This window comes from Stigmatopora argus, chromosome 19 (assembly GCF_051989625.1).
Source record: "Stigmatopora argus isolate UIUO_Sarg chromosome 19, RoL_Sarg_1.0, whole genome shotgun sequence".
NCBI classification, from domain to species: domain Eukaryota; kingdom Metazoa; phylum Chordata; class Actinopteri; order Syngnathiformes; family Syngnathidae; genus Stigmatopora; species Stigmatopora argus.
In genome coordinates, this window is record NC_135405.1 from 10162257 (window position 1) to 10183436 (window position 21180).

General features: G+C 40.9%; 1 protein-coding gene and 2 long non-coding RNA genes across 8 annotated transcripts; 2 read left to right on the top strand and 1 right to left on the bottom strand.

Moving 5' to 3' along the window:
• Window positions 1-206: 206 nt before the first annotated feature.
• Window positions 207-18903, bottom strand: LOC144064899 (brain-enriched guanylate kinase-associated protein). Of its 6 annotated transcripts, none has more exons than XM_077587790.1 (8): window positions 18408-18493; window positions 15504-15541; window positions 8932-9111; window positions 5868-6029; window positions 4457-4523; window positions 3940-4047; window positions 3742-3822; window positions 207-2302 (listed from the first exon to the last, which is right to left on the bottom strand). In XM_077587790.1, the coding sequence occupies exons 3-8, from the start codon at window positions 9027-9029 to the stop codon at window positions 890-892; spliced, it is 1929 nt and encodes a 642-aa protein (XP_077443916.1). In that variant the 5' UTR covers window positions 9030-9111; window positions 15504-15541; window positions 18408-18493; the 3' UTR covers window positions 207-889. The 6 variants fall into 6 exon arrangements, with proteins under 6 accessions (XP_077443916.1, XP_077443914.1, XP_077443913.1 ...); XM_077587788.1 differs by lacking the exon at window positions 18408-18493 and adding an exon at window positions 15169-15357 and having other exon boundaries at window positions 15504-15696; XM_077587787.1 differs by lacking the exon at window positions 8932-9111 and having other exon boundaries at window positions 18408-18903.
• LOC144064904 (uncharacterized) lies at window positions 4136-12512 on the top strand. The gene is made up of 3 exons (XR_013296924.1): window positions 4136-4203; window positions 10631-10942; window positions 12455-12512. It is a non-coding gene; the product is annotated as an uncharacterized LOC144064904 (long non-coding RNA).
• On the top strand, window positions 12559-21131 carry LOC144064903 (uncharacterized). The gene is made up of 3 exons (XR_013296923.1): window positions 12559-12625; window positions 12749-12966; window positions 21058-21131. It is a non-coding gene; the product is annotated as an uncharacterized LOC144064903 (long non-coding RNA).
• Window positions 21132-21180: the final 49 nt, after the last annotated feature.

Consider the following 21180-nt stretch of genomic DNA (forward strand, 5'->3'; position numbering starts at 1 on the left):
GTTCTTATACCTTTTTACCTGTTTTATCGACCAAAGCAAAACAATAGAATACATTTTGAAAAGTAAGCGGAAGGATTAGCTAAAACAAAATTTTTGGGACACAGCTCCATTGTAGTACTGTATGAATAAATAAAAATATCCTAAAAATGAAGACTTATTCACACAAGACACTCTGTGAAAGGTCTGGTGTAAACAATCAAGAAGGGTCTGGACACTTTGTGCTTTTATTGAATTAACGAAACAACCAAAAATATATTAACATGCGCAGGTTATAGTTTCTCAACGGGGGTACGGGTGGTCAAATCTGAGGTAGAAAGGGGGAGGAGGGGGGCATTGCAGAAAATTTCTCAGATATATGAAGGGAAGAATTAATACAAACTGTTTACGTGTGAAAACATTCCATCAATAACGATATAAAACACTAACCGATACTGTCAAATTCAATCATAAAATGGAAAACGTCAATGAGTTACTGCATTTGTTAATGAACTGAAAATGCCATTGCATCTTATACAGGCATCAAATTAGGTGTGTTATTTCAAGAATAAGTCTTGGCTTTCTTATATGCATTTATGTACAAGTTCACTGTATACTAAAATGTGTCATTTGGAAAGCTACATACAAAAAAATATTTTATTTTCCAGCTATGAGTATACAGTGACACATACAGGGGTACCTTGACTTTAGAGTGTTGTTCCATTGGGAAGCTTGTCATTCATTTTACATATGAAATACCCTATCATCAACTCCAATTGATGGCTCATAACTTGCTAAACCGACATCAGCATCCAGTCTTCCAAACGCACTGGCGTACTTTCCCGCAATGGCTAATCACGTGTTGCCGACACACCGTTCTGTGGCTTCATTTCCGGATATTCTGCAAGCTCCTTCAGTTGAGAAGCGTTCCGTACAGCTGAGCCTTAGTCAGGCTGTCTTTCCGGGAAAGTCCCAGAGAGCCGAATTTTTGATGGTATGGCGCAGGAGGGGGCGGAGCCGGGGGTGGCGACGACGTGCTCACCTGGGCGGAGAGGTGTATCTCCGCCTGGTAGTGCTGGAGATCCGCCGCCATTTCCAAGGAGCGACGGTTAAGAGATTCCGAGGAACTATCGGGGCTTTGTTCCCCGTAATCTACGCTTTGGCCCCCGCGTGCCTCGTTGCCCTCGCGGTCTTTTGAGTTGCCTGAGTGGTAGAGGCTGTGCTCGGAACCTTGGCTGTCCTCGTATAAGTGAGCATTGCCCTGAGCGTGGCGGAGCACCGGGCTGCACTCGGGACTGGTGGCCACCCACCCGGGCTCCTGCACGGCGCCAGCTCCCTCCTGGCGGTAATAGTCGGCCCCCTCCTGGAAACTGCTGTAGAGTGGTCCCAAGCGGATTTTGGCCGGCCTTACGGAGAAGTGCTGTTCCGAGAAACTGTACGGCGAAGCTCGGCCGGGGCTTCGGTAGGAGTGCGAGCTTAAGTCCTCGGCGCTGAGCTGCCGCCATCTTCCCACGGGCTCCTCGTCCTCTTCCTCCTCCTCGGGGGCCAGGGCGCTTCCTCGCCGGCTGTCTCCGTAGGCGACGCTCGGGGAGGACGATGGAGGCAAGGGCTCGTAGGGCTCGCTGAAACAGGACGACATGGTACGGCTGTACACGGGCGAACTGCTGTTCTGCTGGTGCATCATCTCCCCTTGCTGGAAAGGGTGATTGTTCCCAAAGCCACGAGGACTGTCCCTCTCCCAGGACGAGTCGCTCTTCCTCTCGTAGTCCCCGGCGTCCCTCCAGTCCATGTAGAGCGTGCGATGGCGCGGAGACGAAGCCGCGCTGCTCGGGGGGTCGTTGGCTTTGTCTTCGGAACCCCCCGCGCTGAAGCTGGAGTAGGAGCTCGAGGCCGCGCCCGTCGGGGGGAAGTCGGCAAAGTGCTCCTGGGCGAAACTGGCCCTCAAACCTACGGAGCACTCCTCCGGGTTGCTGTCGGTAGAATTCTGAGGTCCGTAAAGGAGCTTCCTCTGACCGTGAAGGTCCACGCTGGGCCTGCGCTCCCGGTGCCGATCGTCGGGGCAGTAAAGCGCCGTGTCGCTGCTGTACAGGTCGGACTTGTAGGCTGCGCGTAAACCCAGACGCCCGCCTTGGGCCAGGGTTTCTAGAAGAAAGTTGTGTTCCGGAGTGTGAGGGCTGGGGGAGCGTGAAGCTTGGCTGCTGCACGCCTCCTCGCGCTTCTCCAGCACCTGTCCGATGAACGAGGGCGACGCCGAGTCGGAGTAGGCGCGGCAGAGCGGCGAATCTTCCATGTGCATGCTTAATCGCTCCTGGAAGTCAGCAGGGAGCTGATGGAAAAACAAAAAATGCCAACTTGTAGTATTACACGCAGAAATCTAGTATCCCTGACTTACCAAAGCAGTTGACTATCTTTCTAGTCTTTCTAATAGTTGGGACAGAAATGAAAGGCTAATATTCCTTTCAAATCTTCACTTAAATGATTAAAAATGGCGTACAAAATTGGAGACTACAATTTATTGTATGGACTTGATGGGAAATTTGTCCCGGGCTTCTAGACTACCTGTGATAGACTTCATAGACGTAATGCAGCTAACAAGGACAAATACATTAGAAATTTGCCTATTTTCTGTTAAAAACATGTTGAACGATCCTTATTGGCCATAATGTAACGATGGCCAGTTAGAGTTGTTGATCACTCATGGAGTATATTTATATTATTAATACTAATCTACGTTGGCACAGTGATACAGATACTAGCCAAAATCGCATCCGTTATCTATTTTTCTCCATGGCAACAAGCAATCCGTCACGTGACATTGACAGCCTGATTAAAACTCAAAATCTGTTCCGATATACCCCTAACCAAACAGTGGTTTTCTAAACTGTACTTGGTTTGGTGTATTTATAAAGCAGAATACAATTTCCCCGGTGCCCTTTTTGTTTTGAAATGTTGCTGAAGGCAGCCACGTGCCCGAGTCTTTTTCACAACGCCGCATAATTCATCAGCCAGCAAGCTCCCAGCAGACCAGGACCAACCACGTGTGCCTCTGACCCCGGTTACATAATCAGGAACTTTTTGCTATATATAATGGGATGCGTATTGAATGTACTTTGGGAGTTCCGCGCGATTCATTTTTCATTCGTAGTAGCTGAAGCATTCCATAATCTGTCTGCTTGTCACGTGCACGACGAATTTTGCAGTGCAAAGAAGCGTCCAAATAGTCCTCATCAATAACCACATGCAGTACAATTGAACTATTGGGCCGCAGTGTACTAACCCACTGATTTGTTGGACAACCTAAAATCATTTATCGTTAAATGATCACCCTGCTGTCACGTTTATTTTTATAAATTTGCCTTCATTTTTTTAAAACTATATTAAACGGCAACGAAGTGCATTTTTGTGTGTACTTTGACATGTCCTTGCACTTGTTTGGTTGACTAGGTTAGCATTCATTGCATTAATTACTCAGTTTAATTGATTTTATTCCATTTTGTTTCCCTTCATCCTTTTTGCAAATTACATTCTATTTATCAGCGACTGCTCTGAATGGAATTATTTGAAATATTTTGCTCTTTTATTCAAAATAAATCCTTATTTGCAGGGGATACACTATCCAATTAAAAAGCATAGTTATAATGAACTTTCAGCCCTGTCATTCCGTGATCTTGCATCATTTACAGGAGCTAATGAGTACTCATTAAATATAGTTTTGCGCCTTGATCAACATTTTTTCTCTAAGCAAACCAAGTGTGGTAGTCTCACCTCAGAGAGTTCGTCTCTGTAAAGTGACTTGTTACACTGAAGAAGCTGAGCAGCCAGGTTACAATCTTTCCTGTAGACATCCTGCGCGCCATCACAACATGATGATCAATCACAAGAGAGGATATAATTAAACCATCTTGCAATTAAAAGAGATATCATTAATATATTTCGAGAGCAATCCCAAAAGTATCTCCTCACATTGTCCTCTTGAAGTTTCTCTATGGTGAGCTTGGCCTCCATCAGGTGGTTATTTAAGACGATGATCTCTCGGCTTAGGGCTCGTTTTTCATCATCGTGATGCTGCGACTAAACAGGACAACAAAATGGAGCAATGGGGAAAGATTAGTTGACGTTTGTCCACATTTTTTCCCTATTTTTTTATGTTTTTTGCTTCAGGTCTCTTGTCATGCTTATGAAACAACTTGCCTGGATGTTTGCACGCTCCTGATGGTCATACGGCGTGTAAGTACTGTATAATTACATCTTTTCTAGTTTGTCCAATGAGGCGAGCTGTGTTTCACAGATGAACAATGGGCTTTCTATCGCATCACTGTTTGGGGGAGGACAGCCAATTGTAATAAGCCATTATTAATGTCACCAGTGGCAACAGAAGGGCATTTATATTACAGTATAATAAATTGGGAGCGCAAGCACATTGCACCACTTCACAATGCGACGTCTTTCTTTGTACTTTTTTACGCGTATGGACACTTACATCTCGGTGGATCTTCTCCTCTAGATCTTGGTTTATCCTTTGCAGTGCTGAATAGCTGCTTTGGATCCTAAAGCACACAAAAAACATAGTACAAATTTGCATTAAACGTGCCTTATGATTTTTTATTTTGTGAATTTTATGATTTTTTTTTCTGCGTAGTCCTATTCTCGGCCGTTGTTGGGGCAATCTGTGTTGTTAAATTAGTTTTACTCTAATAGACTATGTAGTTGAGGCAAGAAGAAGAAATGTGACTGTTTTGGAAAACTATTTTTATCTATACACTTGGGCATGATCTGCCTACTGTAGCGAAAGTAGAGATAAAAATAAACTGGATGAAAATATACCCCGTATTTGATCATTCAGCTATTTCTATTCTCACATGTTTCTTCAGCTACTGCGGCTTGCATTTTGAAAGTGTGTATGAAGTTGTTACTTTTTTTTTCTTCTGGAAAAGTGGGAAATGATTTTATCATTACTGCACCCATTTTAAAACAGAGTTTATATTATATAATGCAGTACAGTAATGAATAGGGTTTAGCTGGTGATGTCTCATAGCAGTCTCCTTTTGAATTATTCAAGAGAAAACATACTCTTTTATTATATGCCTCATAAATGCACAACCTGTCACATACATAATGTCATAAGCAAATTTTCTAGCATTATACATTTTTGCCCATATTTCATATCTGGGAAATTCGATCGTCATATTGCTTTAATGCTATTGTCAATAATGACATACTGATAATTGCATTTTAACTTGGTTTACTTAGCCAATTTATCAATATTTAATCTTAAACCCTTCATTTTTATTCCTATTAAGTATACAGTGGTAAAGTTTTGTTTTTAATTTTAACTGAATGTGGCATTTTTTAAATATTTGCTTAGAATAATGTATCCAATATATATATATATATATATATATATATATATATATATATATATATATATATATGTGTGTATATATATATATATATATATATATATATATATATATATATATATGTATATATATGTATGTATATATGTATATAACTATATATATATATATATTTAAAAAAGCATACTTTACATATTATCACCAATTGTATGGCTACTTCAGTTTAAGGAAATATTTAATATTTAATATATTTCCACATGGAAGTTAGGCCAATGTGTTTTATTATATTAAGTTAATGCAACTCAGTTCATCAAATTCCCAATGAAAGGAGTTCAAAGTAGTCTGAATTACAAGTTATGTACTGAGGAATTGCAGTTATGCAATCTATAAATCAAATTTGCTGGTTTCATTTTTTCATATTAAACTGGCAAAATCAAACATTTTACCCGATATTCTAATTTTCTAGCCTATATCTTTCCTAGGGGTCAAATTTCTGCACATCCTACATGCTTCCTCTAGTTAGTATCATCTAACCTTCGCAGTTTATCAGTAAATTTGTCCAGTTCTTCTTGAGCGCGACGCAGCTCGGTCTCCAGGTACTGCCGCGTGGCATCAAACTCGCTCTGTAGCAGCTCCAGCTTGTGCGTAGTGTAGGAAAGTCTCTTCCGCAGTTCTTCTTTTTGCTCTAGCATCGAGCTGTAGGCACACACAAATGCACAAACTTATGATGCTTGATCAAATCAGGGGTCCAAATATCTTGTTGACAGCCATGCCCTGCACAGAGACCCCAATTCAATCAAAATTGCTAACTAATGTTCAAAATTAAAACCCGTGTGCCGTAATATGAGCTTTAAACTTTTTCATCCATCACATGAATCAAAACTGAATTGCAGGAAGTGGCTAACAGCATGATTTCCGCACAAGAGCCCATGCGTTAACTGATATAACTCAATCTAATAAAAGGGCACGTGTAAGTGGGAAATGAGGAAATGTGGGCTACCACCATGGATCCAAGTGCACGTGCCCTGGCTTAATGGAGCCCGTATTGACGGACAGCGGGAGGAAGGAAGCTAATGACTCCATCTGTGGCCAGATAACAAACGAATAGAGATGTGATGTGTGTAGTGTATGTCGCTCCTTTCATTCTTTCGACTCTCTTTCTCGCTAATAATCGCATCAGTTCACAAAGGCTTGAGATGGACAGGCCTCCTTTCAGTGCTCATAGGTCACAGAGTGGAGGCATCATCCACAAATCTCATTAAAATTCATGATGGCGAGTTTGCTATTTAAGTCTTTAAGGTTTTTTTTTTGTAGATTCAAGTCATGTGAACACCTGAGTGCATTGAAGGGAAAAAGCCATATAGGCTCCAGCCGGACAAATATGCAAATCCTACTGGTGCATTTAAACCGCAGTGAGTTGAGTCACTAAATTTTGGCACGGCATACCGTCCCTCTAAGAAAACACCTTAGTATATATATCGTAATTGACATTGAGGGAGATGCTGACATCATCCTTCTTAAAATCTGTACATGTGCCTAAAGCAATATCCTTACAGGATTCAGCATTTGTTTTCATACTTCCTGCTTTTGATGGATTAAGGTTTTCATTTTTTAAACATAAAAGCAAAAACCCTACTGCTCTGCTTGGCAATCATAGTGTAAAATATCCTGACAAATGTCTGACAATCAGAATAATAGTGTGAAATAATAAAAGCATTAAATACCTAAACGCAGATACTGAATATAGTAGAATATACTGAATTTAATAAATTTTTTACATATACAGTATATGGATAAATTCATATAACATGTTTGAAATACTATATGTAGAAAGAAATCCGGTATTTTTCCCAATTCAGTTAATTTAGAAGTTTATATACAAATATATATGTATATTTTTTTAACACAGACTTCCAAAATAATAACACAGTCACCTGGTTAGATTTTATCCATATAGTGGGATTTTATTATAATTTTAAGAACCACAAAAAAATCCTCTGAGGGTGTTTCCAAGGTTTATATTGAATTTTAATGAGCAACATGGACCCATACAGACCCAAATAATTGCTGTTTATTATAGCAATGATATTCTTCATAGTTTTGTTTTGGCTGATAATTTTTGTAGTTGAAGAAGAAATCAGAAACAATTCACCAAAGTTATATTGAGCTATACGACTCCCTTTAACAACCGGAAACAGTTATGAATTTGATATGCCATGCTAATTAAACAATTATTGAATACACGCTTCAATAAAAGTTGAGATAGCATTTCATCCACCCAGCCGGGACCATCTGCACACATTATTGCGGTTAATAATATGATGAGTAGGATGCTTTTAATTTAGATTTTATTGACATGTTTTTTTTCCCTATAAACAATGGGTCTTAACCAATAATTTAAATGGCATAATTGGACGCTGTAGCACAGAACATTTTAAAGCCGTGATGTAATAGTGCACTTTGTGGTGAAGCTTTAAATCTCATTATACTATAATGACAATAAAAAGCATTCAGTTCAATTCAATTTTGGGCTGTTGAGGTCACAAGGGCGAATTAAATGTGTCCTTTAGTTCTTATCTAAAATGGGTATTTCATCTTAAATGTTGTTTGTAGTTCTTTGTGGCATTTAAGTAGTCAATCTTGTTGTGGATTAATGTGCTTGAGGCTCGGCGAATACTCGTTTGAACCAAACTCGACTTGTCGAGAGTGAACACCTTATTAAATGTTTTACATTCGGACACATTAGGCTGCAGGGGGTTTCCTATGATGTAGTCCTCCCCAGTATTTGCCTCCGTCAAGTCCTGCCTGCCCCATTCAGGCCTCTCACTAATCCTGCATCTTCTAGCAATTTCCATCCCCTCCAGCCCTCACCGACGAGTGTTATTTCTCTCTCTCAAACCCAACGAGTTCAGGTAAACTGCAGTCGGCGAGGTGTTGTTAACTGCTCGCTTGTGTGGAATTATTATCTGCATTTATTCATAAATAGGACTGTAGTGCTAGGCTGTCCTGAATGAAAAGTGCCCCAAGAGAAATGCCGTTTGTTATATAAGCTTCTTTAATTCAAACTGAATTGAAGTGTGTGCAGCAACCTAGTTTAAATGTGTCTTTTATATTTACTCTGACACGATTAAACACCTCGCACCAAATGTTTACACCCCTAACTATGAATAGGATTGTTTTCCCTAAAATAGTAGGGGGGTACTTAAAACTGTCCAGGTTGCCATATTCATTCATTTATATTCCAAAACATATGCAGACTCAATGCACGTCTCGAGTGACTAGATGGCTTTTTAGCACTACGTCCCCAACCGCTTCACCTTCTTTTAACAGGAATTGGCGTGGGAATTTAGCCTTTATTGTTTGTCGGGGGATAAGCTTACATGGAGTAGCTCTAGGGATGGGAAAATATCCCATTAGCGACCCCGGCGTCGAGCAGAAGCTGAGTCACACCCAATGAGTGCTCTCACTCTGACGAGGCAACGGGCCGAGGATGCTTCGGTGTGACTGGATGGAAAAGAGGAGACACCTTGTGGGCGGATGAGTGGACAAACAGATGAAAATGAGGACAGGCGGCAAAGACGGTGCGATTGACGCTTACCTCTTTTTCAGATGTTTGCCGCCATTTCGGGGGACTTTTAAGGCCGTTTTGCCAATGTATATCTTTTTCATGCTTTGTCTGTGTTCTTTTCCTGTCATGTGTTCATAGGGGTGGACCACAAGGAGCTGACGTTTGTTAGAGACCGCTCGCCTAAGCCTGGCCACTTATTGATTGTTCTACCTGCCAAACAAAACAAACAGAAATTAATACGCTTTCCATCAATAATCGAGTTTAATGACGAAGACAAATGATGGCGTCGGTGAAAAATTGTCTGCGCGGGGGGGGGGGAAACTTTAGGGGTGGTTTTGAGGCTGTAATTATTGTGTATTGCAGAATTTGGTTGGATTATTTTAATATTATATCAATTTATATAATTACGTCTTATAAAATAGGTGACTTCTTCACTTTGGCTCAGCGATTACCACTCGCCCTCATTAGTCACAGTGAATTAAAGCAGACACAAACAATTCACAAATATGGTCAATCTGGAGTAATGCTCCGTAACCTTCAATGAGCCACGGGACCAATCTTACATGGGGGGAAAAAAGTCTCACATTGAACAACTAAACAATGTCAGCAAAAAGTATCAAAACTGAAATTATGATAATCTCTATATTTACCTCTCTGTGTCTTTCTCATTGCTCACAAAGGTTATACTCTTGAGTAAACCATGACCTTTTCAGTTTCACTACAGCTCACAGGTAGATACAAATTAGAATGAATTGTATCGTCTCAGAAGAGCATTTCATTGATCTGCCTGTTACTATACATCACTGGCGAAGAATAGATAGCTCAACAAAAAATAAATTTGATTATAGAAATAACTCCTCCAAAGTCTTTACTGAAAACGCCACACAAGAAGGCCGGAGACCAATTCAAATCATAAACCAAAAGAAATTTAAAGCACACGCCAGTGCCTCTACTATTAACTCATGCAAATATTCTTTCCTATTACCTTACCCCTTATAAATAACAGTCCTGCTACCCTGTTTTACAACCCTGGGCATAAAACTCAATGACATGGACAGAGGCCTTTGTCAAGCTTTTTGTCCTTTTAAGACTTCTGGCTGCCTCCGACCCGCCGTTGCTGCTACGTCCTCATGACGTACGTGAGACAAACGCCGACGTCAGACCTGAGATGATTGGCGCAGGTGCTTAGACAAGCGTGTCAGCCACATTGTGAATGAATACCCTCTCAACTGAGTCACCTGCAGACCCCTTTAGCAAGGCTACAGGTGTGATAGGTATCAAAACCAAACGCGGTACCTTCTCATGGGCTATTTCAGCATCGGGCTGAGTCGTCAGGACGATATTTGGAGACATGGCTCCCAAACCTACCTCAACCCCCCTGACTCACACAAGCACCGATGATATCTCTCTAGCGGCACCCCTGTGAGTCATCGCACACCGGCACAAGATACGTGCGCCTGTGCACCGAGAAATACCTGCCAGTTAGCAGCTTTTTGCCGGCTGATGCGTTCCAATGAATGTCACTGTATTTTATTTCAAAGTGGAGAGCTCTTGTTTGTGTGTTTGTAGACTGCGGTCCCAAAATACACCCACGCAAGCATACTACACACCATCTCCCGGAGAAAGGAAATAACGCAGTGCCATAAAGACTGGGACATCTCGGGCCACATTGGTTTGCTCCCTACCGCCCTTTCCCTCTGACTTTCTTTTTTTTTCTCTCCGTCTACAGACTTGTTCCTCCTTTAATTGAGCCTCCTCACGCTGCAGCACACCATAGATGGGAGCGCGTTCAAACGAGGCTGCCAGCCGCCCACTCACGCCATGCCTGCTTTTTGAGAGGATTTCAGAGCGCGGAAAAAGCAGAGCGGGAAGCGATGCGAGAGCGGAGGTGGTGGAGGATGACGACATCAAAGTTGGGGGGGAGAGAGGGAAAAGCAGGAGGTGGCTAAAGCTTAGGATCCCCCCTGAACCCTGCTTTTCATTGCTTATGAAGCAAACATGTGCAAGAAAAAAAGGGGGGGACCTGACAGCAACAGCTCGGGTAAATAAATGTCAAAAATGAACACACATCATTTTAAAACATTGTCACTTTCAATTTATAGCTTGTACAAATCAATTAGAATTTGTTTGTTCTAGTAGGATTTCCCCTATATGTATTTTTTTATTTATCCACTAGTATTTCCTTTGCAGAAGTACACAGTCTCAAGGTCGGTTTCACTGTGCAACTAGCATATCAGTCAGGAGAAGTTTATAAAAGTATGAAAACTCTTCTAGTGCTGTTAGAGGAAATTAATTTTCATATGCTTTATAGTTCATTGTTAGGGATTGGTCTTGTTATCTTTTTTCCCCCTGTGTGACCTGTCCATGTGAATGTCCATTGAGTTTACCTGTCGTCTCCCCGCCCCTGTGACAAAGGTGTTTGTGATTGTCTCATTAACCCATGTCTGTCTATTTAAACCCTGTGTGTGTTAGTGCACTCTATTCCTTGTCCTTGCCTACTTCACTGAGTTTGGGTCCAACTTTGTGTCCATGACTCTACTTAATTGTGACAGTCATGTTGTCAGCAGTACCATAACAGTAAGTTTAGCGCTTTTATTTTGCACCAAAAATGACAGTTTGGAGAAACATTCTAAAATGTGACTGGTTTGGCCAAATGGTCTGATGTTTTTGTAGCACTCCTCACTGACAGATATTTACTACATCAATGATAAAAACAAATTTATGAAACATAATTCGTTCCTCTGAAAGGATGTATTTTTGTTCCTAATCCAAAAGGCCGCTTTACAGAGTACTGTCTTTGCAGGTGCTAACTGTCCCATCCCATCAATGTCAGGGTTATATAAGTGATCACCTGCCTTGACTGTCACTCCCACCTCTTATAGTCATGATTGTTGATCAATACCCTTGACTTGCAATGCCAAATTGCTCAGATAAAGTGCAATCATTCATATTCGCCACTGTGCCCTGTGATGGATAGTATCAGTGTTTTAAGGTCATAGCTTGAATTTTACTGTACTAACTTGAAAATACAGGAGAAAACAATGACATTCTATCATCAGCAAAAGGCTCAAAGTAAAATAGACTTTCAAGTCCTACCATAAATGACAAGGCCAGAGATGGCAAGACATTACGAGCATAATGAAGTTACCCGAGAATCCAACAGCTAGCCGGAGGGGCTGCTAGAAAGGAAACAGGGAGAATGCACAGATGGTCTTTGGGTGTGTTTACAAACCAACGACCTACTAAATATGTCAGTGGTGGTATCACCATCCGGTTGTTTTGAGTAAAGATGTGTAAAAATATTCCATTTGTACTGCACATAGGAATAACTCAAAATGCCCAAACGTAATTACATATGATTTTTTCCTTATTTATTTTTTATCTGATTATACTGTAAATGGATGGTTTTAGAGGGTAAACGAGCACAAGTGCAAAAACGACGACAATGTTTGCAGTATGTAGAAGGCACATGTCTTTAGAAAAAAAGTTTTTAAATTTATTACAAAGAAAGTGATTTATCTGATTATATTATATTTTGCATTATTTTTATTAGGTCTAAAAATAGGTGTTACCCAAACCGTGACCGGACGATTCGCCGACGGACGATTCGCCGACGGACGTTTGGCCGACCGGACGTCCGTCGGCCAACCGTCTTTCGGCGAATCGTCCGAGTACCCAGCCAAACATATCTTGACAAACATCCGATTGGATCAGAAGTCAAAAAGTCAGTATTGGGACATCCCTAATATGTTGTATACACCATTTTTGATATAAAATTGGCAGATGAAAATATACTGAGTGTTGCAAAATTCCTGCTCAATGAGAATTCCCCCATTTTTTTTTACAGATCCTTGAGGAATTGCATGCAGTCTCTTCATGTGGGAAGAAGGGAGAGCAGACAAATGTCATAGTTTTAGGAATGGAGCATTTGTGTGGGATAAAAGCCCCTGTCAGTAACTGAGATCGGCATGAGAGTGGGGAGTACCTGAGGGGGCTGACTCATCGGAGACAGACAAACCAAGCCAAACCAAGACAATCACTATGACACCATAAACAGGAGCATTGGTAATTATATGCACACACACAAAATTGCCCTCCAATGGATAATATAGGAAATACACCCACAACGTGTAAAGGATAAACCCAAATCAGTTAGTACTTGGCAAAAAATGACCCTGGAAAGACCATTTGGTGCATAAATATTCTGTATGTGCCTCTATTTGAATTCTAGCCACGGCATAGAGGAACAAAATCAATATTAGTTGCAAGAAATGTTGAGCAGTAATGGTGTTATATTACCACTGTCTGATACTACTGTGATATCCCATCTTGCTCTAGCATGCACAGATGTAAACCTCAAATGCAATTTGCAAATGAATAAAAAATAGTTTGTACAAATGAACACTTTCCAAGAATGATCATGAGAGCGATTTCTCAAATGTATTAGTGCATGTTTTATATATCTGTAGTATTATTAGATCTAGGACCGCATCTGCAATGCTAATGTGACACTTAAAACAATTGGTCATGCTGCAGAGTCTTTAATGAGATCATTCACAATTCATGGGCAAAGAAAAGCACTGATCCATTAATCTATATTCTTTTACTGTTGCAGTAGTAACAATGGACTGTCCTGTCATTGTGTTTTTCCTGTTTAAGGGTGTAAAAAAACCAATTAGAGCAGCCTAATCTGTACATGAATTGACATTAAAAGGCTCAAAATGGTACAATTTTGAAGTTAAAAAAATGATCAATATTGATATTCAAGCAATCAACATGCATTGAGTGAGAGATTATTTTTAGGTGTCAATTTTACTGCGTTTTTAATGACTTTACCAGTTATCTTAATGAGAAAAAGTGTATTGATTCATGACCTCTCTGCAAAGTAGATGCAACACAACAAGTTAACCCCTCGACTTCCAATAAGTACTTAGACAATATCACGGCAGCTCTTTTATTAATTTAATTTACATTAAGGTAAATAATTGGAAATCTAGTTATTATAAGTTAAACATAAAGCTTTATTGTAATGGACTAGGTTAAAATGGACTTTTGTAGTATCACTGGCATGTACATAGGAGGAAAGAAAAAATATTTGTTGTGAATGACGTTGATCAAAGAAAATGACATGATTTCATTTTCCTTATTTGTAAGGATGTGTTGTATAAAATTGATGGATTTATGAAGTTCGACTACAGTTAGGAAATGCAAATATAGCCGAGCAAATGAGAACACAAGTAACATTCTAGTCAACTAAGCAACAAGCTATCCTTATAAAATCCATTCTAAAGATACAAAAAAAGGATGGAACTCTCCAACATTTGGTTCCATCAATGGTTATTCATCATGGTTTGAAAGCAGCAGTGACTGAAAAAAAAACTGCTAATCCCAGTGAAATCTCCATGCAAAATTGACAAGACTATCTCTACCGTCGGGCCCTCGGGGCGGGACTCTCGGCCAAAGAGTCCGAAACAGACAGAGAATGAGGATGGGATACATTTCAGGGTATTTCATCATGTATACAGACTGGTCTTTGTCATTGATGAAGTGTGTGGCTGACAGTGTAGCACCAAGTAAGGTCAGGCTGTGGCTCAAGAGCCCCTTAAGCTTCACCTTGCAGACCTAACAGCAAGGAGAATAAGCACGGGACTTCCCTCTATCTCAGCAAAGCTGCAATAATTAAATTAAAGCCATTGATGAATGTAATTATCCCTCACCGGATGATTTTTGATATGCTAATCTGACTGAAATTGTCATCTAGGGGTATGTCATCGAAAACAAAACGTGGATTTTTCCACGTAAACCCCTTTACTGATGCCTGCCAATGAATTAAACAGACAGAGGCATTCCTCGCATCTTCCGCTTTCACTTTCGCTCTTGTCAAACAACTTCAATCAGGAAAGTGGATAAGCGCTGCTCCATTTCTAATGAGTAGATGGAGAAGCTGACCAAATAGGACCATATTGCATATTGTAGTTGCAGGAGCATTGCCATCATGCAGAGTTATTAATCACTATTGCAGGGAGCATTCCGACAGGTGATGGCACAACATCATGCCGGTTAAAAAACAACACAATACAACCATGCCAAACTACCCCTAATTATTGACATTGAGGCTTCGCCCATAGGAAGCAGTGAATTCAACCATTTAAACACCTCATCAAACTAACGGGAATGCAGCTCCTCGTTAGTTTCAGTACATTTAAACCAACATACACACACACACACATCCACTCCAAATCAGAAATGCAAAGAGTGAAGCAATACCTTGTGCTCAAGCACAGCCTCATCCTGGAAAAGGACAGAGAATACCCAGCGACTCAGCCCCCCACAGGGAAATGTGAAGAAAGCGCCCTTGTCTATGTGTTATCAGTTCTCCCCCCGTAGCGGCGAGAACCCCCCCAACCGCCACACACGCACGCTGCTGACGATGCTGCTGACGCCTCTGCCGCTTCTCTGACACCAGCAACAGCGGTACAAGTAGAAGAACACCAGCCAGGGAAGAAACGACGGTGCAAAAGAGAGGAAGAGTGGGAGGGAAGAAGAGGACACGGGGAAGTCGTGGGTGTGACCGAGGAAGGATGTGTACAGAAGATGCTTACCTGATGGCGTCTTTGTGCTTCATGCCATCGTCACAAACCTAAAAGGGAAATAACAGCATATCACACTAGAAGTGGAGTGTAGCCTAGAGGCCAAATACATATTCATGAGGCATCATTTTGGTTCATGTACAGCTCGACTCATTCTTTAAGCCAATGCAATGACGGGCTTCACCGCAGCATTTGTGGACGTGAAGTGAGAATGATCACATCAGACCAGAGAGTGAAAGGCATAAAGGGGGGGGCGGAGGGCCGAGAGAGAGTGAAACCTCAAATGCAGACAGACTGCAGATACAGTATATTGCAAGCCAGCAATAGCGGAGGCAACCTCATCTCTCTCGTTGATGTGCAGAGGGGAGAGATGTGTTAAGAACGAGGGATACAGGTGATTCCATCTGTTGAATCTGGCGACTGTAGTAATACAACACATCTTATTAGCACTTTTTTTGTCTCGCTTACAAGCAAGTTTGTCCTCTGTAGACAAGGTGCCCAATATCCTATTTTAGAAGATTAGTAGCTGTCATGGATAGGAAGATTGATATTTTCCGAAAAAATGAGTTGCATGAATGAAAAAATGGATACAGAACAATAGCATTCAAATCCAGGTCGGTCCATCTGTGTGGAGTTTGCATGTTCTTCCCGGGCCTTTGTGGGTTTCCACTGGGGACTCTGGTTTCCTCCCACATTCCAAAAACATGCATGATAGGCTGATTGGACACTCTAAATTGCCCCTAGGTTATGGATGTGAGTGTGCATGCAAAACATGAAATGCACCCCCAACGTTGAGGTTGTCCTTAAATTGTCAAAACTTAGCATCAGCTATGAATTAACCATAGACTTTTTAACTGGTGTTCATTTTTCAAAATTGCTGTTTGCGAGGAAGATGGTAAACATTTACCCCTCTTTTATACATAGGTCAGCTGATCATTTTTTGATGTGTCATATTATGATAGACGTACGTATAACAGGTGACTATGTTAGGGTTGTTAGTCTTACATTATTATATATTTGCTTGATTATTCATTGAACACTTTGCTTCACTTAGGATTATTAGTTTTTTATTATTATATATGTATTTTTTTTCCTCATCAACTATAGGTCTGTCAAATCCAGTCATGCTGCTGCAGTTGTGTACAGATATTTTCTATCTATTCCTTGATTATTCATTGATTGATCACAGAATTTAGGACTCGTACTCTTTAAAATCGATCTGAAAAGAAAACAAGAACACATTTAGTTCCCGTAAAGAATAGAACATGCACAAAACATATTAATAAATGAAGTGTCTTTAAACAGCAGGTTACCGTTTATCACCCCATGTAACATTTGTTGTTGCTCTCCGATCAAATAAAATTCCTCACAAAAATGCAAACTAGACTCCAGTGCTACTTAGTTTTCTTCCTCTTCATTCAGCATTATTTTGGCATATACTTTGATGAACCTCATTGTCTCAAAAATACGGTAGATATAGTATAACTCAGATTTTTCTTGTAAATATTGCCACGTATTGCCTACTTACAGGATCATAATATTTAATTGAATATAGCTATCCCCCAATTTCTCAAATCTATCTGTGTAGAGAGATTAAATATCAGAGAGGTTGTGTGCGACTGAGCCACATTTGATACAAGGGTGAAGAGATGAAAGTTTGCTGCAAGCAACAGTGTGATGAACACCAACCAACAGGCTCACATGCTGGCTCCACAGCCCCCATACCGCCCACCTTTTTTCCCAAGCAGTTGCTAAGGTGACGGCAAAGGCTGAATTTTAATCAGACAATAAATGAAGGCAACACGAGCTTCTCTTTTTTAACATTAAATGGCGACATTGGCCAGAACCTTTTTTGATGGGCATTTTTTTAGAAATTACTAGTTAGAATGCCTTATTGCTTAAGCATCACATGCTAAAGGGGGGGAAGATATATATTTTTTTACCTAGAAATAATATACTCGGTTTGACTTCCCTCGGCCTATGAGATGAGGCATCAAATACATTAACTTTGAAAGCAGTAATGTTCAATTGAGCCTTTAATCCTACCTTCCTGCAAAATGTGTCTGGAGAAAGCCACTGGTTGCAATTCCCTAATAAATGCAGACTTTTTACTTAATTTTCTGCATCCCTACTCAACCTTTTTAGTGAGGTGATGTTTAGGGCTAAGTGAACGAGGGGTGCCAGGCAATTAAAAAAAAAGCACTACTACATGGCATGAGTCAGTAGATGATTGCACTGTTATTTTCATGTTGTTTATATGACAATAAAAGGACTGTCGGTAGATTGCTGATGTTGTAGTCTGTAAATTCAAAATATTAGTTTTGCCAACGCGCCTGCCTGTTAATTCCACCCACGTTTTACAATCGAAATACGTAGTGTTATCTCTTTAAAACTGTGAATACCGTCGACAATGTGTTGTTTCATTTTAGACAGATTATGCAAAACAATTTAACAGAGGGATGCAAACATTGTGGCGTGTCGGGTGCTTTATAAGATGACACTTTTAGTAACCGTTTTCTATCTTATAAGGTGCTTGACGTTATTAATAGTGCAGTAAATAAAAGTTCCTAACCAATTTGGCGTGTACTCCACTTATTGAATATATAATTAACTGGGATAGGCTCCAGCACCCCCTGTTTTGATTATTCAAAGTGTTTGTTTGTTTTAGGGCTTGACTCAATTCATCCATTTTATAGTTTTTGTCAAGTTTCTAAAACCAGCAACACTGAAAATTGTCTTTAGTGAAATAGAAGTGCATATTTATTTTCTTTTTTTTAAATGAAAAGAGGCTGTAGTTCTATCTTACTAAAATGTCTTTCACCTTTGTTTCTTCTTTTCTATTTACAATGATAAAGTAATACAGTTCTGCACCACGCTTTTCCAGTCGGACCATATGTTAAAACAATTGGGACTCACCATGTTGATGCCTCTAGGCAAAGAGATGGATCTGAAAGGGTATCTGTGGGAGTTGTGGTTGAATTCCACAAAACGTCTCATTTCAAATCCCTGGCAAAAATTTGGAGGGGGTGGAATCAAATTTTGTTCATCCATCAGTAACGGTGGTGGCGTGTCAGGTCTGATGTCTTCATCTTGTCCCGCGTCATCCCTTCTGACTTTGTCAATGTCTGTCTCCAGATAGGTTTTTGGAGGCAGCTCAGTTGAAGTCTGCTCCTCCTGGCTGTCATGCTTTAGTAAAAAGTCCTGCTGCTGGGCCATTAAGCAGGGTTGCCAGTTCTTCTGGGTCACCACTTTGTCTTGATGTGGACGTGCAGTTGAAATGGTGGAGCTAGGAAAACGAGCCAGTTTCCCAAACGCCCGCAAGCTGTTTAAATCAAGCACATTCGATGTCACCTCGTCCAAGAACTGCGAAAACTTGACTTTATTTTCAGTCTTTCCCTGCAGCGGACACTTTTGATCTCTTTTGGCGCTCGCTTGGGAATGAACAAAGCCCCTCCCCTGATGCTCTGCCTGATGTTGCCCTGCATGGCATTTGATGTTCCGCCCTCGCTGCTCGATGGAATATTCTCGGAGACCATAACCATCGGCTAGATTGGCGGACCACCTTCTCTTATCCCGTAGTCGGGTTTGAAAGGCGGCTTGGCTTTGCTTCTTGATGGAGTTGTGAAGGCGGAAGGTGATTCCCGAACTCCAGCTGTCTAGGCTGCCCCTGCATTCACTGCTACTCATGCTGCATCTTTAGGATCAAACGATTAGAGGCCAGATGAGAATTCCACTTCTTTCAGGATGAGCCAATCAGCTCCTCTAAATAGACTCCAAGGCAGTAGAGGAGGCCCCGAAATTTGATGACCCTTGGATCTGCTTGTCTTTGCTTCTCTGTGGTAGAACAATGACTGGGTTTCTGGTCAATTCCATGGCATTGGCTTTGCTTTTGTCTGTCACTGATGGTTGAAACTGCCAGATGAAACATGGTCCAGTGAACAACACCAATTTTAAAGAGTTCTACCTCTGTTCTTTCTCATTTGCGTGTAAGCCTGACCTGGATCAGATTCGATACTTTTTACCCCGGGGGGGGAACAGATGGACTCCTTCACTGCCAGGGCGACACTCTGCTATGTCAGCCTAGGCGATTTGTGACCTCAAATGTAATGTGTTGGACAAAAGTGGACACACAATGTCAGTCTCTGGACAAAAAAAAAACTAAACATCTTTCCTGATTGCATGTTTGCCTCCAAACATCATCATATCTCCATTTCCACAGAGACATTCGGGGCTCCCTTGTGAATGTAAAATTAATGAGAATGATATTTTCTCCACGATTCCTGACAATATCTTTCCTAGTTAAACACCATTTGCACTGTGGGTGCTGTTCTTAATTGGAATGCCTATCGATAGCAGCGTAAGCAAAGCTTTTCAGCATTTTCCAGGTCAGTGGCTGTAGAAGAGCATTGATTCAACATAGCACTTAACAGCGAGCACACAGTGACGTGTTCAGCACCACTTTCAACCCTGATGTATGTACATAAATTACCTTCTATAATGTCAGTAATCCACTGGAGGTTGTTTGCCAAACATGTTGAATCCAGCTCAGCAAACCTTGGAAAAGTTACATCTTAAAAGTTCTTTTAAAACAAACTATGAACAGTCACCAACAGCAAGTAAAAAATATGTACATCTTTTGTGAAGTATAATCAATTTTCTAAGTAGAGTTGAGGTAGGCCAAAGTAACTGAACAAAGCAGTAGGGAAGCACATTTTTATTAAGATGAATGCCTACCACACTGCAGCCTCTTGGTTGGGTGGTTTTTATCAGGGTTGAAGCGATAAACCAATTCACCCAGATAGTTATTCAGATACAAATTTAAAATAAACTGCTCCAGACCTCAGACAAGATTGAAGGTTCACCTTCCAACAAGACAATTTCTAGGAAAAACCTTTTGAGTGGCTTAAAAAAGACCTTGTGACTGTTCTTAAATGCCCTATTCAGAGCCCCAACTTAAACCCAACAAAGCATCTCTAGAGAGACCTGAAAATGTCTGTCTACCATTGTTCAGGTTGTTTCAAACGAGCGCTGTTTATCAAAAACAAAACAAAAAAGACTTATAAAAACCCAATCATAGGTACATAGATATATTTTACAAAATGAAGATCCAGGATTATCACTCTCAATCTGGCAAGCAACTAACCAAAGCTATCTATGGTTCAGCCAACATAGTTTGAGTATTACGAAGACCATTAGACCATTATGAAACTTTGAATCACCAATGATGTTCTCTATGGTAAATTCATAACAGACAGCAATAATGCAGCATACTGCCAGAACCAGACTGCTGCTGTCCCCAGGGGTGTCATTAGTGTGCATCAGATATGATAGCTATGACTGGATGGCCTGCTGTGCCAACTTCCTGCAGCTGCAACGCAGCCGGCAGGGTACCCACGGGAGCGTCCCTTCTGGTAGGGGGGCCACATCGCTCAACATGTAGTCATGTTATTTCCCTCAGGTTTCTTGCTTTTAGCTGCTCTCCTTTTTGCAAGCGTTCTCAGACTTTCTAGACAGGTTTAAGCCACCCTTATGATAAACGCTTTTAATCATCTCTTTTCAATTTCAGAAGCGGTAACGATGCGGCAGACAATTTGGAACCGTCACCCAGAACAGAGAGCATAACTCCATGGCCGCCCCAAGGTAATGATGCAGAAATATAGATCTTTACTAAAAGTGCAGAGTTGGAGTT